The sequence below is a fragment of the Nesoenas mayeri genome (assembly GCF_963082525.1).
Source record: "Nesoenas mayeri genome assembly, chromosome: 5".
NCBI classification, from domain to species: domain Eukaryota; kingdom Metazoa; phylum Chordata; class Aves; order Columbiformes; family Columbidae; genus Nesoenas; species Nesoenas mayeri.
In genome coordinates this window covers 56,374,053-56,389,451 of record NC_137548.1, presented here as the reverse complement: position 1 = coordinate 56,389,451, position 15,399 = coordinate 56,374,053, and the positions used below count along the sequence as shown (strand labels likewise).

General features: G+C 40.5%; 1 protein-coding gene across 3 annotated transcripts; it reads left to right on the top strand.

Moving 5' to 3' along the window:
- Positions 1-646: 646 nt before the first annotated feature.
- On the top strand, positions 647-4,047 carry CALCB (calcitonin related polypeptide beta; the record flags this gene model as incomplete). 3 transcript variants are annotated; one of them, XM_080345215.1, is made up of 3 exons in its annotated part: positions 647-738; positions 1,034-1,165; positions 1,984-2,182. In XM_080345215.1, 3 exons carry the CDS (start codon positions 653-655, stop codon positions 2,180-2,182), a joined length of 417 nt encoding a protein of 138 aa, XP_080201341.1. The 3 variants fall into 3 exon arrangements, with proteins under 3 accessions (XP_080201341.1, XP_080201340.1, XP_080201339.1); XM_080345214.1 differs by lacking the exon at positions 1,984-2,182 and adding an exon at positions 3,888-4,047 and having other exon boundaries at positions 653-738; XM_080345213.1 differs by lacking the exon at positions 1,984-2,182 and adding an exon at positions 3,885-4,047 and having other exon boundaries at positions 653-738.
- Between the last annotated feature and the right edge of the window lie 11,352 nt (positions 4,048-15,399).

The following is a 15,399-nucleotide window of genomic DNA, read 5'->3' as shown; positions in this document are numbered from 1 at the left end:
GAGAAGAGGTGGATCTCGGAGGCCTTCAATTATGTATTTTTTATAGATTTTGTTCCAATGACTGATTTTTTTTTAACTGATCATTTTTCTGGTTTCAGAGTGTATATATTTGTTGAAATTAAAGTACTTAGTCCTTATAGTATAATCCTAACTGGGATATTAGCATGCCAACTGTCAAGAAGCAGCAGCTTCAGGTAAAGTGCCAACAGTGGCACTTCATTCTTAAGAATGTTAAACACTAAACATTTTTTTTTTTGGTGACTTTTACCCTATAACTCTGCCTGTTCATGCTGGATACACTAACCATGATGTTGTATGCAGTAGTTAGAGCAACATGTTTTCCACCGGTTTAAAGGAAAGTCTGCATTAAGTTGAATGCAGATAGCTGTATAGACCTGCACTCTGAAAAGCTGCATTTTTATCCCCTGTAATAGTGCTGAATTATTTTAAAGTTTTGACAAAACTAAACCAAAAAGGCGATAATCAAAATAAATTGGAAGCTAATAATACTTAAAAAAGAAAAGGTGGGGGGAGTTAGTATTTGTGCTACTTGTGGCTAGGAAAGGATGACCTCTTCAGTAGATCTTATAGGACTGAAAGGGTTGGAAAACAGCCATTGCTTGATGTACCTCTTTGTTGTAGAGAGGAAATCATGGTTACGCTGAAGATTTCATCTTTCCTTGCTGTTTATGCCTTGGTTGTGTGCCAGATGGAGAGCTTCCAGGCAGCCCCAGTCAGGTAAGAAGCTGGTCCTGTTGCTGAGTGCTGCGTCTGAATGGTGTCAAAAGACTTAATGTTTTTTAGAGATCCAGGAGGGAAATAGACTAAGTGACTGAGAAAGCTGGCTTCTTTTGATGCTATTTTTGACACTGTGGCTTTTAATTACATATCTAAAATGCTTAATGCTGTGCATGAGTCTGGTTTATGTATTCACACCAGTGAAAGACATTGTCAATGACAAACCCCTCTCTTCTGCGTGGATCTCTGCAGCAGTCTGGGTTTTATTCATCCTGTTCTGTTTGCCTCTGCTTAGACCTGGCTTGGAGTCCATAACAGATCGAGTGATGCTCAGTGATTACGAAGCTCGGAGGTTATTAAATGCGCTGGTGAAAGAGTTCATACAGATGACAGCAGAAGAGCTGGAGCAAGCCTCTGAAGGGAACAGGTAAGGACTGCAGTCCTGGGGCAGGAAGGGGCGGGGGGGGGAATGTTAAGTGTTTGATATTTAGCAAAAGCCATCTGAGCAGACCCTCTGCAGGTGAAGATTTGTTTTCTTGGGGTTATGGCTGACTATGGTCACCTAACTGGTAAAGGATGATACAGCAGAGACATCCTGCTGGTGGTATTGTGGAATAGCTTCCACCCAGTTAACCTGCTTCTATCTGTCTTCTGCAACTGAAAGTGGAGGGCGATTTGAGCTTGAATGAGGGGGTTGTGTTAAAATATAGCAGCAAAAGGTATGTCTTCCTAGTGGGATTGCTAGAGGCCATTCAGTCACTCTTGGATTCTCTGTCGTGAAAGTGCATGTGATTGTGAGGCATGGAAAGTCCCTGGCAGGGGACGTGTTCCTCCTAATGCACGCAGCGCCACTCTTCCCCCCAGACCAAAGGCATGCAAGTGCATTTGCATTATCCTAATAGGATTTGTATTGCAAAGCATGGTGGTGATGTATGAGAGACTGAACAGCATGCTGAGTACATGGGAAATAAAACTCCCTGGCCCCTGACTATGAGCATCCAAAAGGCTAACGATCTTGCTTTTCAACAAAGTTGAATTCATTGAAAAGGAGTGTTTTCCTTCTGACTGCATTTGTATGAGCCTTCCTTGCATGGAGTGTCATGTGGAGGTGTTTCATTTATTTATTTAAGTTTCCTAACAGTAAGTGTCTATCTAGGGAAGAAACGCATGAAGGTGCATGTTTGAGATTACTCTTCCTTTGGGCATGTTGTGTTTGTGGTTTGTTTTTCTTTTCCCCCCCTGCAGCCTGGATAGACCCATTTCCAAGCGCTGTGCCAGTCTGAGTACTTGTGTGCTGGGCAAACTGTCTCAAGAATTGCACAAACTGCAAACTTACCCTCGCACTGACGTCGGGGCTGGAACTCCTGGCAAGAAACGAAATGTGCTGAGTGACGTGGAACACGAACGCTATGCAAACTATGGGGAACCCCTAGGAAACAACTAAACATGCTTATTTCTCCCCTTCTCCCTTTTTTTAACCTGATGCATGTGAATCTAATTTTGATTGCTAATTTTGCTATGTTCATTTGATTCTGTTTTTGACAGAGAATGTTTGAGATGGACCTAGTGTTAGGAAGGCAGAGAACATAACACGCATACCAAGCTAGGGGAAAAATAAATAAATAAAAATGAACAGCACTACCTTGAGATTTCAAATTATTTTCTTAGACCCTGATTAAAAATGAATCTAAAGAATGCTCTTCATTTCTGGCTGCTAAATATAGAAGTAGACTGTTCTTTTGTGCCTGCTCATGCACTTGTTCAATAAACCTATTTTTCTATAAGGATTAGATCTGCTTGGCTTAATGACTTGTCTTAAAATCTGAGACCTCTAGATAAGCCCAGAAAAAAATTACAAGTTGTCTTAATGTTCAATCTCAGTAATTAAAGAGAACTTAGAAATTGAAATCATAGGCATTCATTGATATGTACTAATGTGATGAGGCACGCATGCAATCTTGTTAGTAAGGATCCTGAGAAGCAAAGGAATCAGAAAAGCCTTGTACAGACTTGTTCAAACAAACTAGAAATGTAATCCTGTTTAAAACTGGGTAATGAACACTTCCAGGTAAGAATTTAATGTTCTTTTCCTTCTTCCTTCTTACTTTACAACAGGCCTTTACACTAGTATATTCAAAACTCTCTTTAAAATATTTGCATTAATGCAAGACAATATGATGTAAGTAAATTAAGAGACAAGATCCCAAATTTCTTTACAGCTCTTCTCTTGCAGTACTGCATCTCTCTTTTAATCAGAGGCTTGTTCCAAAAAGTTGACATTGATGTTAGGAGCAGTATTTGTTGTTAACATTAATGAACTGTCTTGTAATGCTTAGCTGAGAAAAATCTTTCCTACTGCAAGAAAAAGTCATTGCTAAAGCCAAGTAGAAAATTGCTTCAGGTGAGGATTGTGTGAATGCATATGCCTGAAGTTCCCTGTCTGGCAAGGTTATTAGCTGTAGGCTGGACTCTGAGCACAGAACTAATTCTACTGAAGTCTATGAACTACTCCCATGGTGAAGTGCTGTGGTAGACAGGGCTGTAACTCCAGGTAAGAAAGGTTCTCATTAAATACGTGGAAGCAGCATGTTTGTGTGTGGTTCAGCTCTGAAAGCAACTGGTCAGCTGCTGTGCTAGAGCCACTGGCAAAGCCCCTGTAGTTGTCAGTGATGCCAGGATTTTGGGTATTGCAGAGAATAGGTGTTGAAGTGAGAAGACAAGCATCTGCTTCTGTCTTTCAGCAGCGTTACAAACAAAACACAGATGGAAGCTTTTGGAGGAAGTGAGGATTGGTTCAGTGCTCCAGACCTGGGCCTCCTCAGCACCTCTCTGTTGGTCGTGATGACTTGCTAGAGGCAAGCAATGGCCCAGGTGCTGCTGAAAATCTGGCTTGGCTTAGTGTTCAGTCCAGTTGCCCAAGAAAGGAAGAGCTCCCTACCTTTTGTAAATTGAGTCTGACACTTGGGAATCATGCACATCTTTTAGAGTTTGTAAGCTGTCAACACAGAAGTTGCAAATGCTTGGCTGCACAGCAAGCCTACTCCTTCTGCTATAGAGAAATCTTTGCTAGGCATAGTATCCCTTACTGACATTTTGTTGTTGAGTAGATACTTCAGGAACTAACTCCCTGTTTTCCTTTTGAAAAGCAGCGTAACAGCACAGAAGAGGGCATGCAACACAGCAACCTGCGTGACCCATCGTCTGGCGGACTTTCTGAGCAGGTCAGGAGGAGTGGGCAAGAATAACTTCGTACCAACCAACGTGGGATCCAAGGCCTTCGGCAGGCGAAGAAGAAGCGTTCAAATATGAAAAGCTGAATGATAATGTAAATATGGTAAATACATTGCAATAAACAGGATCTGCAATGCAGGCAACCTGTGGCATTGTCAGAATCTTAGTTTTGCTGGATGAGTAACAGATCTCTGAGAAAGCAGGGCAAGTAATAGTATTAAAAAAAGGTGTAACAAATACAACAGTAACATGTTTAGCCTGCGAAGAAGAGCTTTTGTAGATGTCCTGCCTAGACAACTAGCTTCGCAGTGCATTAGCTAAATGCAACAGTTTAGTTGGAATGATTTGTCTATTTTACCAGTAACATTCTGTTATTAACGTATCAGTAACTCTGGGTTTGTTTCTTTCAGATTGCCATGAAACTGAAAATTCAACTTTAATTTCTAACAAAAGCAACTCTCCTCCATAAATCAAGACAGCCAAAAAGAAGATTAATTTTGCATCCTAATATTGAAAATGTTTTATTTAATATAAATGAAAACACTTCTGTTATGTATAGTACAAGATAATCTAGTTATTAAAGTTAAATTATTGTATATTCTTTTTATATGCAGCTCTATTTCAAATAAAATGTGACAGCATCTATTATTTATTTATCTTCCAGCTTATATGTGATCTATGCTACTTATCCTGGCACTACTGCCAATACTCGGGGATTATACTAAACTGCTGCCTGGCAGGGCATATGTGTATGATATGGTGTGCTGTGCCTTGATGTAAAACAACTAACCTGATTGTACAGTATGTTTAAAAAAAAAAGCCCAAAACCCAGTTCAGTATTGTATCATTTGTGAATTTATGCAAAATTAAAAAAAAGTATTTTAGATACACTTGGATTGAGAAACTGATTTTTCATTTGAACACACTTCTGGAAATATCTGGCACTAACCCAACATGGTTGCAGATCAGATGGCCCATTGCTCTGCTGCAGCCTTGTTAACTATAAATACTAGGTTTTGAGTTGAAAGTTCAGGACAGAAAGAATAGCTGCCTTTTATATGTATTCATAGAGTGGTAGCTCAGAAATACACCACTTAGTGAGACTTCTGCTAGAAAACAAGCAAACAAAAAGAAGCCATGGTTACATTTAATGAACCATCCAGACAAACTTCATCGTGTGTGTTAAGACTGAATGTTTTTATACAGGATGTAGTTCAGATGAAATGGCCTAACATGCTTTGTAGATTTGATTTCTGTCTAAATTTGAAAAAGTGAATCAAAAAGGGAGAGAAAAGGGAGCTATGGAAATGTACATTTCTTTTAAGCAATCCTGAAGCAGAATCTATTTAGGGATCAGGGATAAATAATTAGAGTGAGTGGAGAAGAGAGTAGCTGGAAGCAATCCATGGACTTCTAAGTGGTGCTGCCAACTTCCTTCTCAAAGCTGCTGCTGTTTCAGTTTAGTAGCTGAGTCAGATATTTGTTTAGATGTGTTTTGTGCTCCACAGCCAGACTCTAAAATCTGCTTCCTCAGTTCAGATGAAGATCACCCCACTGCGCAAAGCAAAGGTGAAGGCTCTCATGATATCTCTGTCTGTGTCTGCTGCAGGTGCGATAGCAAAAAGAGAAGCGTGGTCACCCCGGTGTAGACATAGCCAGTCAGGCCACTCAGTGATGACACCTCTGTACCATGCTCATACATGGCTATGGTTTTACTCCTCGGGGAATGTTTCAGCTCTGGTAAGTCAGTGTAAAAAGTAGACCTCGTAGAAGATATAAACCAGTTTAGAAGGAGAAGTTCCAGTGCCTGAATGGGCAATGGAGGAATGTTCAGGCTTGGCTTGCAGATCTGTTGCCCAGAGATAGTCTAGTGCTTTTTTCCATTTTTCTCCGAAGGAAAGTTGTTTCCTACTACAGCACCCAACAGCTTAATCTTCTCCAAGATAAAATGCCTAAGCATTGGGATGAATACCTGTAATTAAATGATTCCTATTCAACAAGAAGTGAGACAATGTTCACAGGACCCTTCTTGCTTCAAAGTCTAAAGGCTCAGGCAGTTTATTTTATCCATTTACAGCCCTTTTCTGTTGAGACACCTGAGGCTGCTTCATGTAAATGTATGACAGTTGTGTTCATCTAATCTAAAAACTGCTAATCCTTCTTTTCAGTTAAACAAAGTTACACATTTTTTTCTGTCAGCTAAAGGGATTTCCTCAGACTAATATTCTATGCCAAATCACAAATGTAACATGTAAAAGAGATTCTAGTAAACTTGCTGCCTGTTTTTATATTGTCCTAATTGGATAAGGTTGGGTTAAACTTTTGATACTTTGAGGTATGAACACTAATATTTAAATGTTTTAAATTGTAAGGCAGTAGAAAGAATTGTAGAGCCACCGGAGGCTTGTCAGTTGCTTTGACTGACTGTGAATAAGTGAAGAAATTGCTTCTATTTTTAAAAAAATGTTGTTCTTGATAATATTAGCCAAACTTGTCAGCTCTTAAATAAACCCCACAAGTCTAACGCAGGAGAAAATCTATTTAGAAATTAGCATTTAATAAGAGAAAGTATGGTTTTTAATGTACTTCCTTTTCCATTTTAACTGCATTGCCATTTTAAGCGTGCTGAATGCTGGCAGAAAACATCCTGTTGGTGCAGTATGTGCGAGTGGCATCAAACTCCAGTTACTTCGTGTTCAGTCAGCCAAGACAATACAGATAGTCATGCACAAGTGTGTGTATTCTTGTTTACAAGGCAATATCACCACACCTCTAGTTTGATTCTGATGTTTTTACATGCTTGATAGTATATGTTTTCTTTAACAAATAGGTGGGTTTTTTTTTAAAGCTGTGCCCAAATGAAGACTTTGGGAGTACACTTTGCAAGTAAAGACAAAGGGGGAAGAAATTTCTGGGGAAGAAATTTCTGAGAAAGAAATATCTGAGGGTAATTTATTGCAGACCGTTTTCATGTCATTATGGAATTATTCATGTCATTATGCATTAATTTTGCAGATTATTTTCTAGTGGTTTGTTTTTTCAGTGCAAATATAGCCACAAGCACCATGCAGGGGCAGGAAAGGTGACGAATTTTGCCCAGTCCTCTGTTCTGAACTGATGGGAAGTAAAAAAGCACCATCTTGTGGCCAGTGGATAAGCACAGTGCGGGCACAGGGATGCCTCTCAGGTGAGGTATTTACCCACCTGTGTTTGCTTTTGTGTGGCTGGTGGGTGCAGCTTCCAGTTGGACACAGGTGGGTGAGCAGGAGCAGCCACTGTGGCTGTTGCTGTGAGGAAAACTCACCTGCTCGCCTCCTGGAGCAGGCTATGGGCATGGGGACATGCAGGAGGGTGCTGTGGACTCCTTGGGGTGTCACAGGCCCCCAGGGCAACCGTGCAGGCCTGTAGCACCCTACGGGGTACCAGGCAGGTGATAACCAGCTGCTGCAGGGCCCGAGTGATGGATAACAGAGGAGCTAATACCAGCACTTGTCCTCATGGACCTTTGCAGCTGCCAACACAGGGCTGCAGGAGCTTTTCTGCTGTGTGCTTTTTGCCAAGGGGTAGGTGGTCTCCTGCTCATAGATCTGACTGAGGTTTTGGTTCAGGATCACACACCATGACGTGGCTGCATGTATCGATAGAGCATCTTTTTGAAATAACCCAAGTGGCCTTTCACTGTGGCTCTGTCCAGATATTTAGATCCCTTTTTGCTTCTTCTGTTAGTGGAATTTAATTCATCTTCCTGAAAGCTTCCATCATCTGCAGTGTGAGAAAGGAGGAGAGCTAATGCTATTGCTTCTGACAATGAACACTGCCAAAAACAACTTATAGCAGGCAGTAGTAAATTTTGGTATTGGTTATTTAATCCAGCATTGTCATGTCTAATTAGCAGATTGAACATCTCTACAAGGGGAATAGTTTAAAACATGCTGAAGAATTTGAGCTTGTGTATTTTTCTAGACTGAACTATTTCAGAAGGGGAGAATACCTGTCAGAGATGAAGTGGGCATTTCGAGCCTGATTTCACCCCTGTTGAGTGCTGCAACTTCTTTCCAAGCTGGTCGTGCTCACTGCTTCCGACAATCAGGTGAACCCTGCTGGAAGGGATCCACATGGCACATATCTGCTGCCTCTTTATTGTTCTAAAAGGCACCACATCCTTCCCCTGTTCTGCACAGAATTGTCCTCTACTTTGGACGCTCCTTATGCCTTTTAACATTGTTCTCTTCTGCAGAAAATGTCCAAGTCATATAGTACCATTTTTCTTTCAGAAAGTAAATAATTCCCATTTCTAAATTATGCCAAACACTGCAATGCTTTCTCTAGGAGAATTCAAATCAATCCTTGGAGTAATAAGGATCATTGCAACATTTCTCTTTTCTTTCTAATCTTGGCTTTATCACAGTTCCTGTTTGCACCAATCACTCTTTTGGCTCCGGCTGAGATGTGATCCCAGCTAACTTATTAGTGTCACCTATACAAAGGCAAACGCTGCCTTTAAAAGTCTGAATGTGTACCTCTGGGCAGGCTTCTTTCCCCCCTAATGTGTGAGAAAATACTCATAGATCCCACTTGATACTTCATTACATTCATATTGGCTGTCCACAAAAGATGATTAGACACTTGCTTGTTTGGCTTTTCTATTTCCTCCTGGTGTTGTGTTGCATTTCTTCTTCTTTTCAATGGCTTTTCCTAATAGCATCTTGTCACATTAGCACATAAGGCAATTTGAAATTGCATTAATCTATTCAGTGTCCATGAACTACAGCATATATCATATATGCAAGAAATCCATTTAATCTTCCAGGAGCTCTTTGCGAATCTGCAAGCCAGTCATTTCTGTGGAGACTACATGGCAAGGAGTACAGTCATCTGCAGGTGACAGTCATGCATGGTAGACATAGGTACAACAGTCTTGAGTAACCCCTACCAAGGTTGTCTTGAGTAAGCGCTCCCAAGACTGCCAGTAAACATAAGCTCTCTAGGTGCTGGCAGCTATACTATAGAAATTGTATCAGAATGAAGCAAAGGAGAGAATTTGTGTAATTACGAAGTGTGGATGCTCAAGTGTTTGTGAGCTGCCTGCCAGACACCACAGGCATTTCCCTGAGAGGCTGCAGTTCACATCAGAGCACAGGCAGGTGGAGAGGAGAGGCAGATCAGTTTTTTCCATAACACAGTGTTTTGTCTCCTTTAGCTCTAGTTAAGTGTTGCTGGCCATCCCCGCCTGTCTTCGGGTCTCCTCTCAGTCAGGTGGGGAGGGTCGGATGTCCTCGGTGCTGGGGGCTGGCTGGCTTTTTAGGGCAAGTTGCTCCAGGGCTGGAGGTGCTATGGGAGCAGCTTGTGCCCAGCCCCTCCAAGCAAAATAAAGTGGGATTGACAACTTCTGCTCCTCCAGGCTGGAGCCCCAGCCTTGGCCTCTGGCTGAGATGTTTCCCCACTGCCTGGTCTACCATGTCTCCTGAGATGCCAGTGCTGCCATGGCAGGAGGGGGAGCATCAACCCACTGCTGAGCTGCCTCTCATCAGCTCCTGTTTCCCCACATGGGAGCAGCTGTGGCGGTGGGCATGCTGGATGGTGCCTCCTCCTCCTCTCCCACAGCCAATGGAGACAGCCAGGGACCTCAGTTGTCCCCATCTTGGTAGGTCCCGCTGACCTGTGTTTGTTGCACAGTCAGCTGCCTTCCTGCAGAGCTTTGCTACAAGTCATAAATCATCATCATAAGACTTTTATTTTGCTGTTTATAAAACCGGATATTTTGCCTACTTTTGGTTTGCTTCCTCTCAGGCCATTTCTGCTCCATGAAAGAGCTTCATCCTATGGCTCTGTGGAGTCTTTATAGCCTTTTTGTAGCTTTGCAAACACTTTGAAAGTCCAAATCAATTATATCAATGACATTAATTTGCCCATTATTCTGCTGACAAGCTCGAAAGGCTGCTATAGGTCTTCACTGTCTCCTGTAGTGGAAGGAGCCAATAATTCTAATTAGCATATATTCCTAAAATAGTTACATAGATAGTTTATATTTCCATTTTAACTCATGATATAACCGTGTTTTTATATTGAACAACATCATAGTTGTTATTACTAGCGGGCAGGAATGGCCTGTTACTGCAAATGAATCCCAAACAAGTGCATCGGAGGAAATGACAGCAGCAGTGCAGTGACTTTCATGGGGACAGGCAGATTTTGTCTATGGAAGAGACTCAGCAGCTTAGAGGTGCTTTTTAGCATGTCAGTCCTCCTACTAAGGCTGACGACAATGATGCCGGTGACATTTTTTGAGTGTGTGTATACTTTCCAAACAAGGTTTTTAGTCCTATTTAATGCAGTCCTTTCCCTGTATACTGAAAAAATCTTGTTTATCATTTTATAGCTAAAGGTACTATCCAAGTGTTAAATCAGTTATGAAAATTAATATTGATTTGTGTCTTTAATGTAACAGAAGCAGAGTATTAAACGGAAAAAGGAAATAGATCTGACCTTCAAATGCTGGAATTGCAGAGTTTAAATGAAAACTGCCTTAATTTTCATTTAAAAGACTTACATGTAAGCAGATCAGAGACCAAGCCATTTGAATCACTTTACGTATATTGACAGTGAAGTCAAAGAATTTTTCATAAACTTCATGCATTTCCTGCTTCTAGTTCAAGTTTATTTCTGGTAAGGTTATACACTTCAATGTGCAAAAGTTTTGCTGCGTTATGTGAAGCTGCCTTTTGGTTCTTTTTTCTTAAGATTCTCAGAAAAGGCAAAATGTCTATATTGTACCTATTTCCCGCTAGACAGTGGCAGAGCTACCCTGTTTTCCCAAAAATAGGACAGCGTCTTATATAATTTTTGCTCCAAAAGATACTTACTTTTTTACACATATATCTGCCTGGACACTATTTAAATTGACTTTTTTATGAACGGTAACTAGAGTTTATTTTTGGAGTAAGGCTTGTGTTTCGAGCTTCCTCAAAAATCCTGAAAAATCATGCTAGGGCTTATTTTCAGGGTAGGTCTTATTTCTGGGGAAAAAGGGTATGTGTTGCTCCTCAGGTGCTGAAGCACTGGTTTTAGAGTTGTGCATTTTAAACCGCCATGCATTTAGTACTTAAGTAACTGAAATGTCTTTATGACTGAAGTTCTTGATAGGGTTAGTTTCCCTATTCAGTTATTCCAGCGACTTTCTGAAAGACAATGGGATACAACCTTATAACAACAGCACCTACAGCTGCAGTGCTGCTAACTAGAAGTCTCAGCACTGTGTCCTGTCTCTAGGTAGCACAGGTCAACAAAGTGTCCCACTTGCAGAAAAGAACAGCCCAGGTAGCTTTAGGGTCCCCGAGACTTATCTCTCACTGTAAACACCAGTATTTCTCCACACCAAAAGTTTTATTGCTTATTTGAATATTCCTTGCAACATCTGGAGAAGTGATGCTTTACAGGATGCCACTGCTGCCACTCTGATGGTACAGCGGGTGGGATTTAGGTAAAGCTCCTACTCTTACAGATGTTACCAACTTGGCAGGTAAAAAGTACTTCTAGTTCAGGAGCATTTCATGATAAATCAAGACAAAAGTTAACCTGGGTTGTCTCTTGCAGCCAGCCAGCATTTACTCTCTTAACTGTGCAAGAAGCCCCCTTTCTCCTGCAGGGTCTCTAGTTATGGACACCAGGCTTGTCTTTTTTTATAATGGGCACACTCCCTCCTCTCTTCTCCCTCCGCAGACTTTGTTTTCTAATCAGAAATTAATCCTGATGGGGCTTCACAAAGCACAGCCTCCAGCATACTGATTAAAAAATGCCGTGATTTGTACATTGGGTACTTTTTGCTGTGTAGCATTCTATGACCTTACTTAACTTTATAATTAAGCCAGACTAAGAAATTATATCCCATAAGTCTCACAACTTACTTTTTTTCCCCCTCAAGCCTGGCATATCCAGTTCCTGGAATTCAGGTGGCATTTCTTGGGTGAGCTGAGGATCCTTTGCAACATTCATGGAGGACATTAAATTGATAAAAATACAATGTGTACCCATAAAGCCCATTTATATTGTCACAGAAGTATTAAGTGGCTTTAAGGTAAATGAGATTCTAGGCTAACATTTTCATGTATTTATTTCAGTCTCAGGTAAAAATTACGTCTGGGAAGAAGAGAGGAGAAGGCATTTCACTATCTATTTTAGTAAGTTTTTAGTGACTTCATGGAAATTAAAACTATACAAACGCACTCAAGTTAAGAGAGTGATTGGTAAATACATCTTCTAGAAGCTAGAGGGCATAGGAGACACAGAAAGCCTCCGATGTAACTCAGTCATCAAGAGTCATTTAGAGTAACTTTTTGTTGTTTGCAAATAAAACAGCACTTGATAGTTAAGTTGAAACTGATTTTGTTCTCTTTCTGAAGAGAAGTAACTCAAAAGCAGAAATATCTTTCTGGATCTTTATCAGTTTTGCAGATGGTCTAAAAGAACATCAATTATTTGTAAAGTTATTGATCTCAATGAAGATGTTAATATATTCTTCCCATTTTTATTTCAGAATAGTTTAGTAATAAGTCTATGTTCTGCAGAAGCTCCTACCATTAACTGAGAACTACTAAAAATTGTTTTAATGGAAAAGCTGAAAGGTAAGTTCATGAGCAAAAGAAGCATTGCTATTGAAAGGAATAACCATAGACTTCAGATTTTCACTTGTCTAGCTGATCCAGTCAAAATATTTGGTAACTTTTCTTCACCCCTACACACTATTTCTGTGATAGTAAATCCTGCTGTGTTTTGTGTTCCAGTCCATGTGTCCACTAGTATAATACCTGCATGAGAGGGATACTGGCAGACTTTTTGCAGTATTGACCAAGCCTTATTGTGTTTCCATTTTGAGAATAAGTTTAACAGAGCTTACTCTGATTGTGTAAGAGCAACAGAACATCCTGAGCTGCTCCTTGGAAGACCTCCCCAAATTCCAGTGTGTTTTATTTCAGATTCAAAGTAATCCTGTGCAAGAACTGAACTTTGCCACAGTCTGTAGAGGAGCCTTGATGAAGATATTGATTAGTTTATGCTGAGTTTCTCAGGTCAGCTGACTTTCTCAAACAGAAAATCAAAGGTACCGTGAGTTTGTAGGACTTCAGCATTGAAGAAAAAATTCCCTCCAGCCTTTATGAACTGCTACATTTTTTCCACAGGTTTTATATCTGAAGTCAGATGGGTGCTGAAGCGTGGGATGATATTCCAGTAAACAAAACAGGACTGGTGGAGTAACGAAACTCCACTGAATTATTAATTGGGTCCTAATGATGCAGTAAGAGTTACTATGGTGAACAGCTCTGAAGACGGGAGCAGTACAAGGCGCAGCCCTGCCTGTGTCATGCACCTCACCTGTTTTCCCGGTAGGCCTCTGCAAAAATGAATACCTTATGTAAAAGAACTAGAACAATCATGTTTGGTAGCTGTCCGTTACTCCTCTAGAAATAATTGATCTAATTCCAACAAAACAGTTGAGTATATACTCCAGTGCCCTGGACATAAAATTAAAAGCACGTTCAAGTGCTTTGCTGGAAAGTAATGGACTTCTACACACCTTTAAAGAGAAGCACATCTTCAGGCTTGCTGGCTCAAATGCAATGTTACTTCCTAATAAATGTCACAGATAAATACAGGAACAGAGAATGCATCAACACAGAACTGGTTCCATAAACCAGCGCATACCAATAACGCAATTTCAGCCTGTGAAGTATTTTCACAGCTGGCCTTTGGAAGCTGAGGAACTGTGCAGCCTCATCGAAAAGGTAGGTATCTCGAGGTGTGCTCAGGGTTTAATAATGATCAGTGATGTGTTAATGTACAGAGTGGGGAGGCTAAAGGAGGGTGTTCCAGCACAGGCACAGAAGCTGGGGTGGAGAAAATTACAATGGTTCACTTTTGGAGCGTGCTGGGAGGGAGTTTCTGCTGAAATCTGCCAATAGTGGTGTTGAGCGAATCTGTGTTTCAGCCTACAGCTCCAGAGGAAAAACTATGTTGGGAATGTGAGAAAGGAAGGAACCCCCGTATAAAATGAATTTGGAATCAAACCCATCTTCCCCAAAGAAAGTTTGTTCTTCAAAACCCCCTTACAAACTTTGGTGGAAGAAATAAAATATTCAAAATTACTGCATAATAGTCTGACTGCTGGAATCCACTCACGGCAGAGAAGCACTTATAGGGAGAATCATGCTGTCATCTCAGATTTGTGCTGGGCTTGAATGTGGTAGTGATGAGTGCTTTAAGAAAATCCAAGAGCAAAATGACAGGTGATAACACAGGGTTTGAGAAATACACAGTGCCATGAGGGCTAAAGGGTTATAAAATACTGTTCATTGAGTGGCATCTGCACTGTGTACTCAGTGAGGCAGAACCTCATAGACAAAGTACAATATAAGCATATAAGTCAGGGCAGCATTTTGAATTGTGAAATAACAAGTCAAGGAAAAGCTGGAGTACTCAAGCTTCCCCACATGTGACCTCATATCTTAAATAATGTATTTTTAACACTGTATTAGTATAAAATCCAAGTACATAGTAACATGCAGAATAATTTAACTCAGCTGATATCCCCTGTCTGGCTTCCTTCTGATGGTAGTTACTGCTAAGGGCTGTTGTACTACTTGAAATTCCCCAAGAACAAGGTACAGATATTGCTTCACCATCAAATGTCGCAGAATAATTGATTTTTTAATCCTCCAGTGTTTTAAAAAATATACTTACTCTGTTTTTCTTATTTATTAAGGGGAAAGTAAAACTTATTAGGATGCCTTGTAATCCTAGAGTAAAAATTAGCAAAATAATCCAATGCTTTGTCATAAGAACCCAAAAAGTTATTTGCTTTGCTACTGGATGTCTAAGCATATGGCTACTGGAGTATGTGACTCTGCTTAAGGGCATTTTTTTTTTCCTGATAGTAATTTGCAGGAAACTGATACATGGTTAGTTCTAAAATTGCAGGTTTTGATTTAAAGCAATATTATCCACTTCATCCAGTAGAAGACTGCTGTCTTTGCATTTTCTATAGCTGATGCACACACCAGCTTCGCTGGCTCCATTTGGTGAGACCGTGTTGCTAGGCAGAGGCATGGAAAAGTTCTAGAGTTGACTCCTTGAAATTATAGGTATTTATGTCTTGCCACTGTCACAGGCCTCCTCCTTCCTGCCTGATGACTGGAGCAATCTATGGTATGGGGGTTTAGCACTTTATTCTCTGAGTTTGACTTCTAAGAGATCATGATTTATAGGGAGCTTCACTGGGAAACCATTTGTTCTAAAATGTTATGTACTCATGAGTTCTCCTGCACAAAAGGCTTGCCATTTTTCTGTCTTTTTTTTTTTTTTTTGTCAAAACTTTGACTATAGGGCTGAAATAGGATGATGTTTAGTTACTGCTTCTCTGAACTTTTGACACTCACT